At 38.4% G+C, this 22,179-nt stretch overlaps 1 protein-coding gene across 3 annotated transcripts in view; it reads right to left on the reverse strand.

Moving 5' to 3' along the window:
- LOC106926112 (G1/S-specific cyclin-D2) overlaps positions 1-22,179 on the reverse strand; it is a 60,742-nt gene that overhangs the window by 15,878 nt on the left and 22,685 nt on the right. Inside the window, exons 3-4 of one of the 3 annotated variants that reach the window (XM_015000784.2) lie at positions 9,633-9,725; positions 9,459-9,539 (exon numbers count right to left, since the gene is read on the reverse strand). In XM_015000784.2, coding sequence (XP_014856270.1) covers positions 9,459-9,539; positions 9,633-9,725 — 174 coding nt within the window. Of the gene's footprint in view, positions 1-695; positions 1,756-9,458; positions 9,726-22,179 lie in introns of those variants that run through there. The other 2 variants (XM_088003576.1, XM_015000785.2) reach the window with 2 other exon arrangements.

Raw genomic sequence — 22,179 nt, forward strand, 5'->3', positions numbered from 1 at the left:
AAGAGGACTTGCATGAAAATGATTGAGGTATTTTCTTTTTCAAGCTTAAATCGCTAATTTCTACACCATTTTACTGAATGAAGGGCAAAAAAATTCAAGCAAATTAGCTCAGTAGGAAGTCGTTCTGCAACCCCCTTCTCGTTTTTCGAATCCTCTTCCTCATTGTCGATTTCTCCATTAATAAAAACTATGATAGATAAATCCTCCAAAAGTCGTTTAGATGCAAATAAAACACTCAATCGAATTGTTTCCGACGGTCGAATCGAATGAAAGTTGAATAAAATCGACATATTTCTGTTCACAAAACTGAAAGCGGCTCTGCCTGCTTCATGGCTTGCAACTTGAGTCACCTTTAAAAATTCGTAATAATTAGTGAACATGGAAAATACCAGATTTTCGATTATGTAAATTAAGATAAACTCTTTAGCTGTCGTCTGAGCTAGGTATGAAGCAAAAATTCCCAACAGTGTGGCTGTAAACTAATGTAAATAAGTAGCTAAGCGCATTGAGGCTGATTTTTCTGGAATTTCCGACTCCCCCACGCCTTTGGTGAGTCACTCTCATTCAATTGTAAAACAGGTTAACACCAAGATCGGCTATACTTTGAACTGCATCTCTGAATTTAAAGCCACATTTAGCTAAAACACGCAAATAAACGCGACAGAAGTTAGCTAAACTTTAAAGTTCCCACCAACCTCGTGCATCCAGCCTGCAACCATTCTCCTCATATAAGGCTGAATGTCCTTCTGGACCCGCTGGAAATACGAACACTGAGGTAAAAAACTGTCCTCAATAGTTAATAAACTCTGCAGCACTCTATCATCATAGAGGATGTTTGGGTCAGGCTGGGCTTTCACGGCTGTGTCCGACTCCAGGCAATACAGCTCCATGACTAGGGCCCCCTTTCTGCTCTTCCACCGCTTTTCTCCTGCTTTTGTGTGATTAAAGTGATAGAAATAAAAAATAATAATAAATAAATATTGTTATAATAACGTCGTCAGCCGACCGGAGCAGCAGAAGTCCCCGAGACGAAGCATGAGGCTGAGGCAACGAGGTTCTCTCCCGACCTGCTGCCTCTCGGGTCTGCTCCTTCCTCCAGGCAGAGGACGCAGCTACAGCGACGCACAACTTCCGGAGACACCTTCAAAGTAAAAGCCGTGTACGGGATATCCGGTCTTATGAAAAAATAAAAGCAAATCAAGATACACACAAAAAAAATCTAATAAAGTAAAAATAATAAAACAAAAATAAAATTAAAAGAAATCAAATAAACATAATAAATAAAAAATTTTCGTGCACATATCAGTAAATAAATTGGACAAAAATGTAGAAAATTAATACATTTTATTTGTAAGCACCTTTCTTGACACTCCAGGTCACCTCCTATAATTAAAACACCAAAACAACATTAAAAGACAAAAAATAAAAATAGAATTTAAATAATAAGCTGCAATTATTCATAAATAATAATACAACAGAAATAATCACAAATGATAAGAAAAATAAATTAAATAATATAAAATACAAAAATAAAACATTAATAGATACAATAAAGTGCAAATAGGAAAAAAAAAGTCACATGGCATACAAATAAAATACAATACAAATTGAAATAAAAATTGTAGTTTTAAGCTAAAAAATATGCCAATAATTAGATTATTATACTTTTAAATAGAGTAAAATTATCTCAATTATATGTTTGAACTGTAAAGATTTTCAGCTTTATGTTCTCTCCGTTTTCTTCTCTTGTAACCTTTGTCATACTTTCCTGGCAACAAATTAATGTACACCTTCTATAGATGATAAACTTGGCCTTATTTTTCAGTGCTTAACCGTGTCTCTCTCCAAGACGCATATTAGCTACAATTTAATGTAAATGCTCCAAAATATTTGGCACCATTTAACAGATACATATTGTAAAACCGTATTTATATAAATTAGTTCACAAACAAGACACAAACCATCTGAATCATGTTGCTGCTGCAGGTATCAGAGTTTTTATGTGCCTGGCGGCCATATTTGTTTATATGGAAAAACTTTGACTTCCCCAAGATCGAGTTCCAACTTTCAGTGTAATTTCAGTTGAAGTCCATCAAGAAACTCAGAAATTTTAGCTAAAAAAAATACAAACAAATTGAGTCCAGCATGGTTATTAATGTACAGGTCACAGTATCTCTGATGTTGGTTTATATCTCATTAAATCATTTAAACACCACCTATGATGCTGTAATGGAAAATGTTTTGATGTGCTCCTCACCCCTTTTGTGCTTTAGATTGTGCCTGATGATGAGATCATGTGTCTGAATGATCTCATCATGAGACTGGTCAAGCTGCTCTCCTATAGACGTCTACAGTGCCGTTTAACAGCAGGAAACGTCGTTGATCCTAAAGACTATCTAAGTGTTACTCCCCCAACCCAGGACCTATCTGCCCTCTTTAGCATGAAAGAACAACCTCCTTTCCTTAACAACAGACAAATGGCCAGACCATTTGTGTTGGGCTCCACAGAACCCCTGATACATATCAATCAGGGATTCACACCCATTGTCCAATCAAGTCTCTCTTCTCTGACCAGAACCTATAACAGGAAGATCCACTGTTGGTCAGACTGACAGACTCCTTTGACTCTGTATTTCTGTTCTCACCTTGCAAGGTTTTAATACATTTCTTATTTCTTCTCATCTCTTGTTAAAGTAATTTTTTCCACGACAATTCTCAACACATCTCTGCACTGTTTGAATCCATAAAACGCAAAGGAACACATTGCCATCGCTGGTTTTGGAACAAGAGTTGTAAATAAAACACAATTAAGTTGGATCTGTCCGTCCAAGACCTGTTATACACGCAGTTGCCAAGATAACCATGTTAGCAGTCTACTTTTAGCAATACAACCAGTGACAGTGCTCCTCTCTACATAGATTCTGTGCGGTGCAATTTCTGATAAAAACCATCAAAAATGTGTGAAGGAAGTGTCGCAGGTATCGGTGCATTTTATGTGTGGCAGCCATATTGGATTTTGAGTTGGTGCAGGTGAAAAATTTTCAACTTCCCAGCAACAAATTCCAATTCTTTCAATTTCAGTTGATTTTTCCATCCAACAACTCAGAAATGTTGACTTCCAGGTACAAATGGAACACTTCTCACTCATTTCAATCTGCAACGGATCCTTATTAATAAACTGAGGTAATAGAGACAGATTAAACCGTTAATTGGCTTTTTGTGTTGATTTGTAACTCCTTAAATCGTTGCTGTAACTGTACCATCCCTTCCCATTTTTACAGTTCTTGAATGCTTACAAATTTAAGTCATCAGCTGGTGTGACTAATCGGCGTTAGCCTGGTCTCTTGGCAACAATATTTAACACATACCAATGGTTTACCAAATTAAACACTCTTAAGTTGGGTGAGGATGACCGAGGTCGACTTCTAAGGTAAAACCTCCTTAGCTGATTGATGCTGTTCCAGACCAGAAACTCCAAACAACGTTCAATTTATCTAGTGTGTTATCAGCTAATTTTGTTTAAGTAATAATAGTATTAATTTTGCAGCTCACACTGATCTGGACCAAGCAGTTCATTAACTTGGAATGTCATTCTGAGTTTTTAGACTCCAGATATGTTTAACAGTTCCTGTTTCGACAGAAAAAGCAAGAAACAAAGACAAATATCAACCCAATAAAGTAAATTCTTTCATCTAGGTTCAATGTTGTTACATAAAGCATGTTAGTTGACCTTTGAATCTGATTAATCCTTTCAAGATCCCAATGCATGTACACTATGTACACTCATCTACTCTGAAAATACAAGTGGAATTTAAGAAAGCATAAATAAATACGCTTACTTCCTAATGTTTAATGTCTTTTGAGTATTCACTCTCTGTTCTAGGTAGCTTTATGTGACAGTTCAACTGAGATGTCTCTCATGAAGATGCTTTTCAGTAAAAGTCAAAGGTAACCGTGGAAGACTGTGAGAAACCAAAGACGGGAAACTCTCACTGTCCATGCAGCATTTTGTTCTTCATTTTCTCAGGACATTGATTGGCCAGGAGGCGCACAAATATCTCTTATCTGAAAAGCCAACCTGCTCCGGAAGAGGACATGCAAATACTTTTCAGTTAATTATTGACTTAGTTGCTTGACATTTGTAGCCAATATAAAGTTCACATTCACTACAAAAAAAACCTCACAAACTACTGAGGTTTCATTTGTAGACAAACTGCATAATATTGGACGATAATTTAATCATATGTAGATAAAATAGGTCTCATTTCACCTGTAATATGTCTACATTATTTCATTTGTCTACAATATGAAATAATGAACTCATGTGATTGGGCAGAAACTGTATTTTTTCAGGACCTGAACCTAAAATATGTCACCCCTCAGTCTTTTCAGTTCCACATCCTTTGTTTTTCAGTGGTTGCTATTTTTCCAGAGTCATCTTTTAAGACACAACTTGCAAAACAGAAAGCAGGGAATGACTGGTATCAGTTAAAAAGTTACAATGATATCAGCTCTTAAACTATGCAATAAAAGCTATAAAGATATTGAGCAGTTCACAGAAAGCTACGTTTCCTAAAAGTACTTCTCTAATGACGCTCTTAGCTTAAAATATCCAAAAAGTGTTGAGTATTTTTAAGTCTTAACATCATCATTCCATGAGAGGATGCTTGGATGCAAACTTTCACCTGAAATTCATGGTTAACATAAAGCTAACTATGCTTGCTGACATGTCTGTAAAAACTGAGATATGTGAGGCTGTCCTGGTAAATTTAAAGTTTTAAACATACAGTAAATCTCAAATTTTTTTCTATGAGAAAATCACGTTTAGCTGAAATAAAAAAACTGTTTATTTATCCATTTCCCACCAGTAATTTGATATATTTCACACAACTGAACAGATAAAACTAAATATGTGCGTAGAAAAACATTCTAATTCTTTGTTCAAGCTCTTTTAGATTAAATATGAGAATTCAATCCTCTTGAGTTCATGTCTTACATTGACTATAATGAATCAGATCAACCTGCAATAAAGCTCAGATGCTTTTGTTGGATTTCTTTGACATTTATTCATTTGAAATATTTAATTAAAACAACAGTTTGCAAAGTTTATAGAGGATTAAAGGCATAAGGAGAAGTTATTTGGATACTGTAGGACCTGAGGTCTTTCCAGAAAATATAATTTGTTTTCTACAAGTTACAATAAACTTCCATGTTCTCTATTTACCTGGACTACAGAGTAGTAAAGTTGCAAGACTGAATCTTTTTCCAAAAAAAAAAAATCATAAATAAATAAAATAAAATAAAAATTCAGCCATGACTAAATTCAGCCAAAATTTGGTGGGACAATAAAAATATATTTTCTTCATTTTTATTAATAATTATTTTAGGCCCTCTTGTCACTTTAAATCAAAATAAGCTCCTGCTGTCCACGCAACCTTTACACTCACGTGAAAATGGCTGCAAACAGATACATAATTACACAACTGTACATCTTTGAAAAGCAGAAGTGGAGTCTACTGCGCAAGCAACAATGAATGTAGTAAGTGGTTTCTGGATGGTAAGTCAACAACAAGAGCCTCGTCTTTCTCAGCAGCGGTAGATCCAGCTGACCAAACATGCTGGACCTCTGCTGGGGTTGCTAGGTGACGGGCGGAACTCTGCTGGCGTTGCTAGGTGACGGGCGGAACTCTGCTGGCGTTGCTAGGTGACGGGCGGAACTCTGCTGGCGTTGCTAGGTGACGGGCGGAACTCTGCTGGGGTTGCCAGGTGATGGGCTGGGCTTTGCTGGGGTTAGTAGGTGATTTGTGACGTTGCCTTCGGAATGTTTTCCAGACACCAAAAAACATTTTCTTATTGTCAAAAAATAGCTAGGTGTTTTTTTTAAGCGCTTTTGCTGTTTTTGAAACAGCAGAGACTCAAACAGAAGTAAAAAATTAGATATCTTTAAAAAAAAAAAAAGCATCAACTTTGCATAAAGCGAATTTGTGTATTTTATATTTGGAGCTTGGTTCAGCTCTGTGGGAGCAACGCAGGAATCTAAACTTGTCGGTTAAGATCAAGGCAACTTTACTGTTAGAGCAAACAGAGGAGCTAAACTGAGTCACGTTGCAAACTTCCCCCTTTCACAGCTGCCACCAAACGGCTGAATGAGATACGGACTTTCATTGAGAAAAAAAGCCACACACACGCACACACACACACACAAAGCACTGTGGAGCTATTATGAGAGCAGACTGTGAAGTGAGAATCAGAACCGTCTGTGAGGGAACGTCAGGGTTAGCAAGATTAGTTCTGCTTTAAAAGAAGGAGTGTCTGAACAGGCCACTCTCAGAATTGAGATTTCATGTCGGGTTATCCAGTTATCTTTCCACGGAGAGGCTGACAAATCCTTGCGTCAAAGTTTTTCTCTGATGACAGTGAGGCCTTCCATGCCAGCCAGTCAAAGCTCCGACACTTGAGGCGTTAAACAGATAAAAGCAGCCTTACTCCAATGCTGCTGTTTGTGCATGTGTCCTGTGATAACACGTCAGAGCCTGAAACCCTGGGAAAACGTGGAGCAGCGTGAAATCACCTTGATCCAAAGATTCCTGCTGCATACCAGTCCGCTGAACCCACCAGAGCACAGGGGCCCGCAGATAAGCAGGCTGCCAATGATCAAGAGAAACAGACAAAGGAAGAGGGATGGCAGTCTTGATCTGTAATCCAGGAGTTTGGTTTGCAGCTTAAAATCATGTAATGCATTTCCTGTGTAAGATCAAGGAAGTTGCTCCACGAGGGAGGCCGCTGTTGGATATAAACACAGGATTTACTTTGGCATGCCAGTTCCAGAGCTTGATTACAGGTTACCCATGTGCGCCGAGTCAAGCTGGCTGTTTGGGTTTACTGACAGCAGAGAAGAGGATGCTATGGCTGGAATGCAGTGGTGTGAACAGTGGTGAGCGCTCCTCCCAGAGCTAAACGATAGCTGGTGTTGCTCAGACGGAGATAAAGCTGCTTTTTTTTTTCTGTCACATGCTCGCATTCTGGGAGCTTGCAACACCGTGGAAGTGGGCCAAACACTCGTGAACCAAAAAAGAAGGCAACTCAAATGTTGACTTGCGTGTTCTTGCTCTTTCATATGCTATTCTGGTCATGCTATCAGCGGCATGGGCAGGTTTTTATCACACATCAAAGGTCTGTTATCACCGCGGAGCGGCTTTCCAGGAGATTCCAGCAAGGCGTGTTGAAGCTGCTCCCAACAACTGCTTTGGTTCTTAATTATATTTTTCTGGATGCATAAATCCTCAGAGTAACACCCACCATGAATCCATCCGTCAGATGTGATTGGAATCTGCGGTACAAGCAGCTAATTTGCGCTCAACTGCGAAGGCAAGATTAGAAAACAAACGGAGTGAGCGCAGGAAGAGGAGGGTGTTTCCCCCGCTGCGTCTTTGGAATGTTTTGGCTAAACTGAAAGCCATCATTCAAACGCAAATGCCAACATTTGAGGAGACAATGAAGAGATAGATAGCAACATCCGGGCCTGGTTCAGGCCCCGAGCACAAAAAGGGTTTCTTTTCCTCGGTCACTGCAGAATTTACCCCCCTCCTGTTTTACGTCTGCACACGAGTCTGACGTCCGGTGGATCGCATCCCCCAATGCGACCAGAACCCTGGAGAACATTACCCCATTCTCCACCATGAAGTCAGGAGAGACGGCAGACGAAGAGCGGAGATAATGAGCGTGAATTTAAAACAAAGGAGGGTCTATAAGGTGCTGGAACGAGAGACTGTGAAATGCTCACCACTTGGTTTATGGCCCCAACATCTCCTTCCATGAACTGCATCAAAAATGTTCTGATTCTTTACGTCGTCAACAAGTTAAGCTCTTTAAACGCAACAAAGAAACAGGCTGACAATGCCTGATGGGTGCTTTGTTCTGATGTTGTTCCTGTCAAGGAAATCGTACTTCTTGTTGGGATTTCCTTAAATCTATTTATGGCAGGACCGTACCGCAGCTCTGGAAACTATGAAAAAACACTTTTCTTTTTTTTTATAGAACCTTAAAGAGGCAGTATTATGCATTTTCCAAGAACATAGTCCACTTTTATACCACAATTAAAAAACTATGTTACCTTCAGTTGTTACAAAAATGCTGCATATATCAAATATGACTTAAAAGAAGTTTGACTTGAAACTCTTGCTCTTTCTGAAACTCCGCCTTCAGGAAGTCATCACAACATGGCTCCTCTATTAACAACGTTTTCACCAGCGTTTTCACTGAGAAGTAGCTCTGCAGATGTGTGGTTTCACCAGCTGTTTGCTAATTTCTGCTGGCTAGTCTGAAGGAGCTGAAGAGGAGGAGCTGCGTCTCGAAGGCGGAGCTAGGTCCACCCAGGTGTTTTGCCCAGCTAAATGATTGCCATGGAGATTAAAGGATTTCTCAAACAGGCATGAATTAAGAATTACAGCAACACCTGCTATGCGTTTAATGACGGAAAAACATTACAACATGATGCAAAGCTCAAAAAAAGTTAATTTTACATAATACTGTCCCTTTAAAGTAAAAACATTTCTTAGCAAAACAAAACAAAAAAACATTCTTTGATGTTTGTGTCTTAAAATTACCAGTCAAAGACCCTTATGTCTCAGTGTGGATTGTGAGAAAAATATTTATTGCAATTAGAAGTGAGCAATATGGAGTTAGAGTTTTATCACAATATTCTATGATAAGAACTATGTATTACCTCTTTGTCATGTAACTCTATGGTGCAATTGTATTCCACAAACACAAATACTGACACCAGTCACATAAAGAAGTGACTGGTGTAAATATTTTATAATTTATTGAACAGTGATGAAAATAGTAAAACTAATAATCTCGACAATACAGACAGTTTTTAACGGTTTTAAAATCATAATTTGGAATTCATCATGACAAAAATAAATTAAAATTCATATTAATAATGATAAACAATGTTATTAATGCTCACCCCTACTTGCAATTAACTTTCTGATGCTTTCAATCAATTTGCAAAGATTTGTTTTATTCCCATTCTTTTCCCAATATCTATATGTAAGCCTATCGCAATAAGCAATTAATTAATCGCATGATAACTTACACTGAGCTCAATAATTTCCATTCTGATGAGTAATATTTTTTGAAAGGCAATTCTGTCTACAGAGACTTCCTAATCTATTTTATTTATGATTTTGGTTGTGTGTCGTTTTTATTTATTTATTTTTTGTTTGTTGTATTTTATTTTGGATATTTAAAATATGTAGTGTCAGATATTCTTTCTCTCAAAGAGAGAAGGAACTTGCATTATTATGCCATTATCAATACTTTACTAGAAAATGGTCTCAAAACAATGTTATCGTTGATCCCAAAAATTACCAGGATGATTTGTGATCCACCATAATCTTTCATTGTGACAGGTCAGTGCAAACATAAGTTAAATGGTGACTGATAGTATTTACCTTGAGCGGATGAATGTGTGATTGAAAATGTATCTTCTCGCTGTTCCTTTGTCTGCTCTGACGACTCCAGGAAACTTTGACCTGCAATAGGATAAAACGTTGAATTGTTGCTACACAATGTTCCACGTTTAATGCCAAAGCATTGAAACATTTGGCTGTAATGATCTTTGTTACCTCTGGAGGAAAACGAGGAAAGCAAAGCATGAAAACACCATCCCTACTATGAAGCATGGTGGTGGCAGCATCATGTTCCACGGATCTGCTGATCTTTGAAAAAGAGATGGAATCAAGAGGAAAGAACATTATGTGAAACTAATGAAGAAGCATCTCAAGTTATAAGCAAGAAAGTTGAGGTTTGGGCACAAATAGTTCTTCGAGATGCAGCTCCTTTCCCTCCTCAGCTCCTTCAGACTAGCCAGAAGCAATTAGCAAACACCTGGTGCTGCTTCTCAGTGCAACGCTGGTAAAAACGTTGTTAAAGAGTTAATAGAGGAGTGATGTTGTGATAACTTCCTGAAGGGAGTTTCAGAAAAAGGAGGGATTTCTTAAAGAGACAGAGGCTCAATTTCAAGGCGTTAAATTACAAAGTAAAATGTCTTTTAAGTCATATTTGATATATGTAGCATTTTTATAACAACTACTTGATTGTGCTATAAAGTGGCACTAGAAATATATAATACTGCCCCTTTAATCTATTATAAATAATTTTTCACATGTAACAGTGTTTGGTTTGTATTAATCCATGTTATTTTCAATATATATATATATATATATATATATATATTTTTTTTTTTTAATGACACTAGCTTGGAGCTCTTGGGGGCCCCCTGGTGGTGTGGGGGCACTTAGCAGTTGCCTTGAGAGGAATGGGTCAAAACTCCAGCAAACTACTGAGAGAACTCTGAGGAAACCCAAACTGTTTGTTTGAGTCAAGTTACATTTTAAAACTTCAGCTAATATTAAGGAATAATGTACATTTTGAGCTGTTGAAAGTAAGAAAATGTCTGAGTTCTTAACCTGGCATTTAGAAAATAGAAATTTCTAAATGTTTAGTCCCACTTATTGTTATACAATGTGGAAAAAAACAGGTTATATATCTTATGTTTCAGCTAGATGCAAAAATTCAACCCAAAGTTCTCAAAGGACACATATTTCAGTGAGGAGCACAGAAGGGACACTCTGCACGAAGCCTAGGTTAACTCATAAGTGACAAGTAGCAGCATGAATACACTCCAATTCACACTGAACTATAAAATAACTCTGATACCTGGATAAGATGATACTTTTCCAGTTTCTCTGGACGCCTGAGCATGCATGGAAAACACAGACTTGTGTTTCCAAAAAAGACAGAGCGGCATTCTTGATGTGAGCATACAGCTTGCTTTTTGTTATATAACTCTGCTGAGGGGGGGCACTTGTCCTGTTCCAACAGTTGACTCTGAAGTTCCCCCAGCTTTCCTCCTCATTTGCTACACAACACACATGTCTCAGGGCGGTGCTGAAGACCCGGGCGGGGGGGACTGAAGTGGACCAAGGCCAAAAGGCAGTGGCTGCCTGTCACAAGCGAACAAGTGTGTGTAGTCAGAGATTATGGAGGGAAGGACACAAACAAAAAAAAAAATCCGGCAGAGGAGCTCCAGTGGCAGCTGTGTCTCTGAGTGCAAAGGATGCTGGACAACTGGAGAGCTACGATTGGCTGGTGAGGTAAAGTGGGCGTGTCCTGGCACGGACCAGCTTCCTCTTTGTGATCCTCAATGAGAAGAGTGACAATTCATCAGAGACAGGATGTCCAATAGGAAGACGGATCCCAGCGGTGGACAGAGAGCCTTGCAGCTGGCCACACAATGACCTTGGTCGAACAAAAGTGAGGCCTCTCTTTCTCTTTCTGTCTTGCTCTCAAACAATCTGTAAGGCCTGCAGAAAAACGAGGTATTAATCAGCAACAGACGACCGAGAAGTTTCCAGTAAGTCATTTTGTGTAGGTTTATTTTAAGCATATGGGCCTCCCAGCTCCACAAATAACATCACTTTCTTCGTCCATTCATTTCCCCCCTCAGCTCTGCAACATTTTCACTCCTACACACTTACATTTCCCTCCTGAGAAACGGGAGGAAATGAGGGGCCTCGAAAAGTTAAGGAAAGCCCTTTGAAAGCGGTGCTAGTGAGGCCTTATAAACGAGTAGCAGGGAGGGTTTCAGATCTGGTCTGGACTGTCTGGGGGCTTGCCTGGTGTTTTCCTATGTGTGATGCATGCTAACCTTGGGCCCCTTTTGACTATGACAGTGGCATAAAGAGGCCTCTGTAAGGCTGACTTAGCGTGCCTCACCTCTTTGGTCTGATTGCCTAATTGAATTCAGAAGAAATTCCTCAAAACATTTGGATAGAAAATGACAACAGCTTATTCAATTTTCAACAGACTACAAAGAGAAAAGTGAGTGAATTGCAGAACCTAAAAGCTTCATAGCATTGTATGATTTAAATGAGCACCACCACTTAAACCACAGGGCAATTGTCAGGCGGATCTCAGGCCTGCATTCAGCTGACCGCTACTGGTAGCAATGTAAACCCAACAAATAAACACTTTGGCGATGGCGAAATCCAATATTTCCCTCTTGCATGTTGTGTAATTCGACATTCCAAGAGAGCCCTAGAATAAAAGAATGAAGACAAACAGGGGCATACCAGGCCTATCTGCAGGAAATGCCATGATATGAGTTAGCATGGTGATGGCGTAGTCAAGGGTGGGTGACAGCGGCGTTCTCCAGCAGTCCCCTGACGTCCGGCGAGGCTTTGATCATGCACTGGGTGGGGGGTCCCACAGAGCGCCAACAAAAGGGTCCAGTGGCGCATAGGAGTCCATCAGTACGCCGGCATGCACGCCATCATGGAGACCATCAGCAATGGTCCACATTGGGTGTTCCCATCTCAAACAGTGGAAGCAAAGTTCACATACCACTGGATCTGTCTCATCTGACTCTAATGGTGGACTATTACCCAAACCCGCACGTTCTATCAAAAACTCAGACAAAAATACTGAGATGTAGTATTTTTGCCAGTGGCTATATAATTGCGCAATATATAATTACAAAAATAAATTTGTTTTGGGGAGAGGATGAGGTGGTTTTTCGACTAAATCGAAATTAGCGTATTTCGTGAAACTGCCATGGAAACACTTTTTCCCACCACATCAGTCTATCTCAAAGGTTAGCTTTAGAAAATGCTGAAAAGCATTAAATGTAATATTAACCCTTTATATCCCAAATTTAAACTCTCTGCCTGGATATTTTTGCTTATTTTAATTGCACAAAGTTCTTTAAATGTCCTGAGTAAACATACATTTCCCATTTATCCATAACAACTGGAGCTTTCAATACCTATCAGCTATTTTTACCATCTATTAAAAGAGCGCCCCTCAGATTACTCCCTGCCTGTTACGCAGGGAGTGAAATTACCGTAATAACCTGATATTGGATGGAAAGCGCAACGTCTCCCCTTTCAGAAACAGTTTGAATTTTTCAGATTGCGCAAAATTGTCTAAATCGTCTGGATGTTTAGGACTTACAGGGTTAACTGTTAGAATGTTTTAATTTTCATAGACAAAATGTTTTTTTTAAGAATATTTAAACCCAAATACAAGTTTTAGCACATGCTAATAGATGCTCTAGCATTGGGTGAACAAATAATAAACATTTAAAAAAAAAAAAATAGGAGATTATATGTTTATAAACTAGGCTGTATTTGTGATATTTACAGGTGTATGGAGGCAGATTATGTTACCCATACACTGAGTTTGAGCACTGAGTAACTCAAACTAACAAAGGAATTTGCATTTCCCTCAACATGACAAATAGTAACTTCAGACTTCTTACTCAATTTATCAATGTACAGTGAGTTATTTAAGGTGCTTTCTTATATCTCTCTCTTTCTAAACATTGCTTTGAGTGCAGTCCTTTACAAGTCAAAGGTTCAAAATCCAGTTTTGCCAGCTGAACGTTAATTTAGACACTGAAAGCAAGTAAAAAAAAAAAAACTTCCACCCTAGACAAAGCTTGTTGAAACCAAAATCTAAAGTTTAGTCCAAATCAAATAACAAGCTTACAGAACCAGATACCAGGGCTTTGTTACCCCCCAAGCTACAAGAGGAGGATCAGACTGATCATGATACAACATGCTATAACTAGAAAAACAAAATAATTTCACACCCCTGGAAACAGGATATTCGATTCAACTAAACATTCCCACAAGGACTGCCCTGTTTAGCAGCCGATCACACTCGTTAATAATAGTTACCGCCCCGAATAAAATCCTTTCCTGAAGAGAAACTCTTTAGTGCTTCCCACCGAAAGTCTGGGAGGAACAGAGTTAATCCTAGGGCTGTTCAAATGTCAGCCGACAGACCACGCTGGGAAAGAAGGAGTTTCCCAGTGCTGCTGCGACCTGATGCTGCAGTGCTCTGCTTGATCCTAGGCCACCGCTTCCCAGGACCGAGGCCTCGTCCCGAGGGAGCGCCGCTCAACTTGTATCACTTTGCAACTGCAACACTGACCTAAAAATTGTTTTTGCCAATAAAAATGCTCATGTAGCAGTGTACAAACGTCTGCTAAAATGCCAGAGATTTAACCTGAAACCAAAAATTGAGGTCAATTTTTTATTTATGTCAACGAATGATGGAATTATTAATTTCAGTTGATGAAAAACAACTTGATGACATAAACTGCATAGGAGTAGGGCTGGACAATAAATCAATGATAATAAACAGATAATATGTCTGATAGAATATTCAATGTGTATAAAATTCCCTGAACTTTGATCTAGAAGCACAAAGGATTCTGGGAGATGTAGGCAGAGGATAGGCTTTAGCTGCTCAACCTCTTATGGTCAGGTAAGCAAAGTTAGTGGAATCAACTAACTCACTCACTCTTTGGTTACCTAGCAACTCACTCACTCTTTGGTTACCTAGCAACAGACTGTTGAGTAACTTGTGCAGCAGCGGTTTAAGGTTTTGCCACTTTGCTTCATAACTGCTTAAAAATAAACAACAGCATGGAGGGAAAACTAGACAAAACAGGAAAGGTTACACCACCAGTTTGGTAGTATTTCAGATATTTAAAACAAAAAGCTAATCAATAGTTATGGATATCAACTGATATGATACCCTTAAGATATTAAGGCTAACGCTGTGCAGAATTTAACATTTCTGAGAAACCGTTGATTAATTGCTCTATATCAGTTATTAAAAATGTTTTAATATACTACCATCTTTTGCTACACTTCCATTTAGGGCTAAACTAAATGGCTGACAAAAAATTTCACAATATAAGCGCTTCATTTCAGCCGATGGCAACAATCAATGGTTCGGTTTTTTGTTTTAAATGTCTAAAACACACTAGTGATATGACCACTCTTGTTTTTATCCAGATTTTTCTCTCAAGATGTTTTTCTCATTTCCTCCTTTCACTCCTCAAAGTTACTCAACAGGTTGTTGCTAGGTAACCAGAGAGTGAGCGAGTTTCTAGGTTTCTAGTGAGAGAGTGAGTTGATGCTACCAACTTTGCTTAGCTAGCCATGAGAGGTTGAAGAATAAATTGAAGTGAAATTATTGCATATTCTATCAGATGGATTACCCATCGATACTGATCATACATTTATCATAATATATTATTGATTTATTGATCAGCCCTACCTCCATTATTGTCACTGTTGAACTTATTTTATTCTGAAATTGGCTGATCTCCAAACAACTTATATTGGATTTGTTTTAAAACCTCATGTGATCCCCAGTAACAGGAAATAGCAGGGAATATGTCATGTTTGGAGTCTTGGCCAGAGCTCAAGCCCTTGGTAATGATTCCCACTGTCAGTGAGGAAATGAAAGCACAGAGGCTATCTTTATGGTTAGCCTATGAAGACATAAATACTCAGAGAGAGAGACATGACTTCCAATCAGACTGCAGAAAAACTGATTACTTGGCAAAGAATGAATTGCATAAGATGAAAATGTCTTATGGAACAGCATCAAAAGCTGAACAAAAAATGCTGCCAGAAAGACACAATGCAGCTCTGGATTCATTTTCCCAGCATGGTTCTAAAAAACAAAACCAAAGAAACAAACAAAAAAAAAAAACGTTCATGAAGAATGTGTAAAATGTGCAGCGTGGGAGGCGAGGTCTTACACATGTAGCCGTCTTTTAGATAAGCTGCCAGGTCTTTCAAGGTGTGTCTGTTCTTTTCATTTACAGTTGCACATATATTTGCAGTGGAGGGGGCTGTGCATGTTTGCAGATCTTTTCTAGCTTCAGTTTAGTGCTCATGTATATGTTATAAGTCATCAAGCATCCAACGTCTTAAAGGTGAGCTAGATGTACTTCCTTGAACATGTTTGGATCGGTTTGTGAGCGATGCAAAACATGTTCGATACATTTTGTGCTCAAAATCAATGTTATAAATTAGATTTTAGTTTGCTCAGTTCTGCCTGTTAAAATAACAGAGCCTTCTGATACTTTAAACCCAGGTAAGCTGCTATAACTCAACGTTTACACTCGCACATGAAAATGGCTGCAAACAGATGCACAATTACACAACTGTACATCTTTGAAAAGCAGAAGTAGAGCCTCCTGCACAACCAGCAAGAATGTAGCAAGTGGTTTCTGGATGATAAATGGTTTCAACAACAAAACACTTGCCTTTTCCAGCAGCCATTGTACAGAACATGCAACAGTAAAACCAGCTGGAGCCCAGCTTAGGTTGCTAGGTAACGGGCAGTATGCGTTGATTTGTTACAATCAGAAGGCACAAAAAAGTAATTAACTGATTGCAAAAAAAAACAAAAAACAGCTGGGTGTTTTTTTGTAAGGTTGTTGTCAGGATGGTGGGGTTGTTGGTGGTGAGGAGAGACGCTGAGACCCAGGTAAATTGTGAAAATGAAGAATTTAATAATAATACGCTCACAGTCCAGGACAGGCAGCACGGCAAACAAGCACACAGCTAATACCGGTAACAACTGACAGGATCAAACAAGAGCGTCGCAAACCAGGACTTAAACAGTTCTACTGGAAAACAGACTAAACGGGAGCCAGCACAAACCAGGACTTGCCAGTTCCACTGGAGAGTGCCGACTACATTAGACATAGACAACGACAAGGATCCGACAACGAACACAGACACAGGTGGGATTAAATACACACGGGTAATCAGGGGAAATGAGACACACATGGGGAGCAATCAACGGGGAGGACAGGACCGAGACTCACAGGAACAGGACTACACAGGAAAAACTCAAAAATAAACACACAAAAACACGGATCTTGACAGTTGTTTTTAGAAACAATTGATACCAAAATGGAAAACATGCAAAATATTGATTTAAATTTAAATATAGCAGAATCTGCCCTAGAGAATCAAACCAGGGTCTAAAAAAACTGGACCAACAGTCTGTTCACACACACATCCTCGAGTCTGTTAGCACAACGTCAATAAGAAGAGACAAAACAATGTCCTGAGAGCAGCCATTTTTCTGGGAAGGGTCACAAGGGCTTTTCCAAACTATTTGAATTCCATCATTCTACAGTAAGAACGATCAATCAAAAGTGGAAAACATTTAAAGCAGTTAGGAATATGTCCCAGCACATTTACCCCAAGGTCAGACTATGTAGACTCAAAGAGCTACATTTCAGACTGTACACGCCTCAGCAAGCATGCCAAGTGCTAAAACTCATAGAAACAGAATTAGATATAGACTGGACAGTATGGCTGGTTTGAAAAGCCTCTTCCCTTTAAAAGAAAAAACAACATGGATCTTAAGTTTCAAATTGCATCCAGATGAACCATAAGACTTATTTGACATTATTTTATGTGGACGGAGAACTGGTGTTTGGTCACAATGCACAATGCCATGTTTGGAGAACAGCACAAACTCCAGATAACAACTCTTAGGTTTATAGCCATTACACCTGATAGTCTGGTAGACTCCATTCAACCAGGCACCAAAGTTTCAACAACTGCTACATTTTCAGCTGGTGCTGACAACCAAAGAGATGACAAAAGAAGGCCAAACCCAACACAACAGTTAAGCAAGGTGGTGAAGTGGTGATGACTGGGGATTGTTTTGCAACTCCTTGCAGTCATCAAGTCAACCATGACATGAAACAAAATGGAGGAAACCCAACTGCCAGGTTTTCCTCCATTATAAGCCTGGCGGGCCACTCGGCTTTGCTTGCCCCCCACCAGGCTTAAAAGTTTAAGTAACAGTGATAGAGAAGACAGGCTAAAGAGTCTCTGGTGAAACAATTGGAAGCACAATGGCAACATAGTATGGTCAGTATGTGAACACATTGGGAGACTGAGGTCAGGTGTCTATTTTTTAATTTACAGGAAGTAACCACTTTCTGACTTTACTGGTCTACACGCTTCAGCAAATAAAGTAGCAAGTCATCGACACAAGGTAAAAAAAAAAAAAATCTTGGAGACTTTAATTGGAATTAAAACAGAAACATAAATTTTGTAATTTTATTATGTTAGTCTTTTTAAAGACTTTATAGTTGATGATGAAGTATTGTTAACACATAGTTTTCAAATTTTGTGTAAGCGATAATTTTTTAGCTCAAGAACACGGTGGGCCGCTGGATGCTTTCTGCACAGGAGTCGGTCCAAACGCTTCAAGAAAGTGAAAGAGTTGCAAAAAGTTATAGAAGTTAATGAATTACACTTAGCTTTTCCACAAGCAGCCCTTTCATTTTCGATCGTTTGTGTTTAATAAATTATGACCGTGTACTGTAATGCTTTGCGGATTTCAGAACGTGGCAATGATAAGATCATGTTAATAATCCACTAACATGTAAAAACCTCTAAACTGAAAAAGAGACTACTGTCTTTTAAAGATGGCGGTTATAGATTGCATGTCAGCTAATGTAGCTTTCTGTGTAAAAAAAACATGAGGCAATCGTTTTTTCTTTTTTTTTTTGGCATGTACACAGAGCATAAAAGTGAACTAACAAGGCTGCAACAGCTGATGCCTGGGTCTATTGCGGTTCAACAGAGAGGAACAACAAAAGGGTATCAATGGCCGACAACAGCTGGGTCTGCTTCCTCCAGAGAGCAGCGTTTGATGGATGGGGAACATGATACAGTCTCCTCCACTGTGCAGCCACACAGCAGCCTTCATGACATTTGATCTTTCACCACCACGTCTGGACTAATCATCTTGACACGACACATGGAAATGTCCATATTTGAAGTACAACAGAAGAGTCGAGCCATTCTTGTCCAAGTTGTGACATGTGGTGGTTTCACGTCGAACAGATAAGCAGCACAGATACATGACATTCAGCTGGTTGAAGGGAGAATACACAAGAAAGGGAAAATGATAGCACATTCTCTTATGCTATAATCATTTCCTCCCTGAGGCGCAGTTTCTGCTTCGATAGCTAGCTTTCCAGCTGAGGGGGAAGAGAGGATGTGCTGCAAAATGTGCATCAGTAGAAACAAAAGCTGAAAAATATGTGACATGATAGCGTACACCATTGATACAGCTTTAAGTAAAACAGGCAAATTTGAGCGGAATGACAACTAAACATTCAAAACTGAGCTCTTTGTCCTCAGAAGACCTGGGACAGGAAGTGAAAAAGCTGAGACATTATTATGATTGCAAATGTTTTCACACGTGAAAATCTAGCATTGCAAGTCTGCAGGCCCTTACATGCCTCTTAAACGTTTATAGTTAGGTTCTGCTAAAAAGTTATAACATGTTGAGTGAAAATATTAAATGAAATCAAACTTGATGGTTTTCATTTTTGAGGGCAATTCTGTTTACAAATCCTTTAGTGTCCATTTTATTTGTCGTTTCAGTTGTTTTGTTTATTTATTTTGGATATTTAAAATGTCTCCCAATTCCAATGTTAAATGCAATCAAACATTTAACATTTGGTCAAGTTTTCAAGTCTCAAAACTTCACCATTTTCAAGTTTTGAGTCTTGATAATGGCCTCAAAACAATAATATTATTGTTTATCACAATAACGGCTGGGAGAATTTATCGTTCAGTAAAACTTTAGTTCAGAGTGAATGGCCCAAAGCCGCCATCTTGTCTGACAAGAGTGTTTTTATTTACAGCTTCTATTTATTTGGACTTTGAGTTCAGGTCAACCCTACAACAGATTATTAGTGTCAGGCTGCGAATGCTTTTTAATTACGAGAATAAATGGTGGTAATGTTATGAGACGTGAAAAATAAAAAACAATGTTCAGCATGTTGTAAAGCTACTCTTTACAACAAATAAAGAAATAATTTATCTTTTAACAGATCAACATCAAATCATTAGCAGAATTTTGGAACGATTGTGCAAACAACTATTTATTTCGAAGAAAATTTCACCGACTGAGCTGGCCACATCGGAGCTTTTTCCTCATTAAAACTTAATTTTAAGATGTTCTTCTGGTAAAATTGTGGTCTTATTAATATTATCAAAAACATGTTTAGGAGCCTGGCCCTTATACTCTTTTGTTCAACTCACGGAAGGGATGATTTAAACAAAAGCCACTTTTTAAAGACATTTTATTTGTGTACTTTCCTTTTTTATAAAAGAAAGCAAGAGAAAGAAACCCTTTTAAAATCAGATCTGGTTTGAAAACAGAGATTTTATTTTGAAGCCATTTCACTCAGTCCTGTAAATGACATTTATTCTTTGAACATAGATGCATCTTTCCATTTCTGATGGTGTAACTATGCTGATGTGAATTGGGCCTCAACCTGGACTTCCCCTTCAAAGACGTGATGTTGACTAATAAGCCAACTTCTGTTCACACACTTGGGACATAACTTGGACTAAAATACTTCACATTTGACTTTTAAGAAATGTTTTTTTTGAAACTGACAGTGCAATAAAAAGCAAAACATCCTGATCTACAGATTTAATAAATACTTTCCCAGGCCTCTTGACCTCCTGCAACAGTGCAAAGCAGGTAGATGAAGGGTTTCTGTATGTAATTTAATAATCATACATGTCAGAGAAATCCATTCAAAGCCAACAAGTTTCATTTAAAATTATCGTGTTTGCTTTGGGATATTTACTTTTTCTGCATACCTTGAATGTCTACAAATATCCTTGTAGCCACAGTGTCGTTACAAACTGGTTTTTAACCTGATATTTTGGCAATAGAGTTCTGCATGCCCTATTGTTCTTTTAGGAAGAGGAAACGGCCATATTTGGGAAAAGTGGGCGGAGCAACAGACTGATATTTGACACCTGGGAAAAAACAGAGGGACAATTATGCTTAATGATGTTGTTACTCCTAAAATAACTGCCAGCACATTGCTACATAGAAGCATAGGTAACAGGATATTCAGGATATGATGGGGGAGTTTGTTTTGTCAATGAGTTTTGTATTTATTTTTATATTTTTTGACTAAACATACAGCCTGAGATAACATAGGATAATTTAGATTAAAGCAAATCTAAATGGCCTAGACAAAGTTCTAACGAAAATCTAATCCGCTTGAATGTGAGCTACTTTGAAGTAGGTAGGTTTATTTATAAAGCACTTTTCACAAAGCGCAGTACAATAAAAATCAACTTTAACAAAACAGAGCATCAAACAAACATAACACTGTAAAATCATGACACGAAGAACAATGGGGAAAATATTTTAACTCAAAAGAGTTACAGCAGCAACTTCAGCACTCAGTGGTTTCACAAACGAGTAAAACCAAAACCTCTAAAAAATCTATTTGCTAAATGTTCTGGCATCTAGCAAATAGAAATTATTTTGTTCGTCCAATTCAACTTCAGACTTTGAGAAAAAAATGTGTTTGTGTTTTTACATGGCGTACGTAAACTTCTGGTTACAACTGGATTTTCCACAAATTAATTGGAATCAAGAAAAAGCTGTGTATAGTTGGGATCCAAAATTTTGAACTGCAGATAGACGGAGGTCCACTGTATAAACAGGACTCTTTCACGTAATATTTAAAATGTTGAATAAAATGGGCTGCTGTGATTGGCCAGTTATTAGGTGTGTCCCACCATTTTGTAACATTTCTCATGTGTTCTTCTCGTTTAATTTTAAGTCACAAGACAGAAACAAATGCTGTAAACGTTTTGTTCTAATTGTTGGCCAAGATACTGTAATACATGTTATGAAATACATTTCACACACACACACACACACAAAAATCTCATTCAAAAAAAATAGAGAAGTGAGCTCTATCCGTTTTCAGTGGAAGGAAGAAGTCAACGCCAGCCCCAAACATGAATAGACCATCATCATCAAAGCTTCCCTCGCCTGGGTTAAAAAATAAACGCAGCTGCCGAGGTGGAATATGTCGTAAAAGAGATCTTAGTTTGAGGGAAACCAGAACAAATTTGACCTCCTTTTAGCAAGTTCTATAAACGTCTGTTCACATCTTGCAATGTTGACAAGTCATTGTAAATTCTGGAGTAAAACTATCTGTTCACCAAATGTTAGGCGCCTACCCTGCCACAGTCAGGTGGTATTATGTCCATCAGTGATCTGTTACTGGGCGGATTAGGCGCAACAATGTACTGAAATCACAATGGGAGACAGTTTAATTGCACTGCTATGCCTCCCTTTGCACAGTTATGGGAACGTTTCCATGACTGTCAATGCTGGTGAAATCTGAGAACAATGTTGCACCAACAGTAGTAAAGCAGTAAATTATGACTTAATTAACTTATTGTCTGTAAAAGCAGGAGTTTATTCTTATGCAGA

The sequence above is a fragment of the Poecilia mexicana genome, unplaced genomic scaffold (genome assembly GCF_051168715.1).
Source record: "Poecilia mexicana isolate PSO_F unplaced genomic scaffold, ASM5116871v1 scaffold_23, whole genome shotgun sequence".
Taxonomy (NCBI): Eukaryota; Metazoa; Chordata; class Actinopteri; order Cyprinodontiformes; family Poeciliidae; genus Poecilia; species Poecilia mexicana.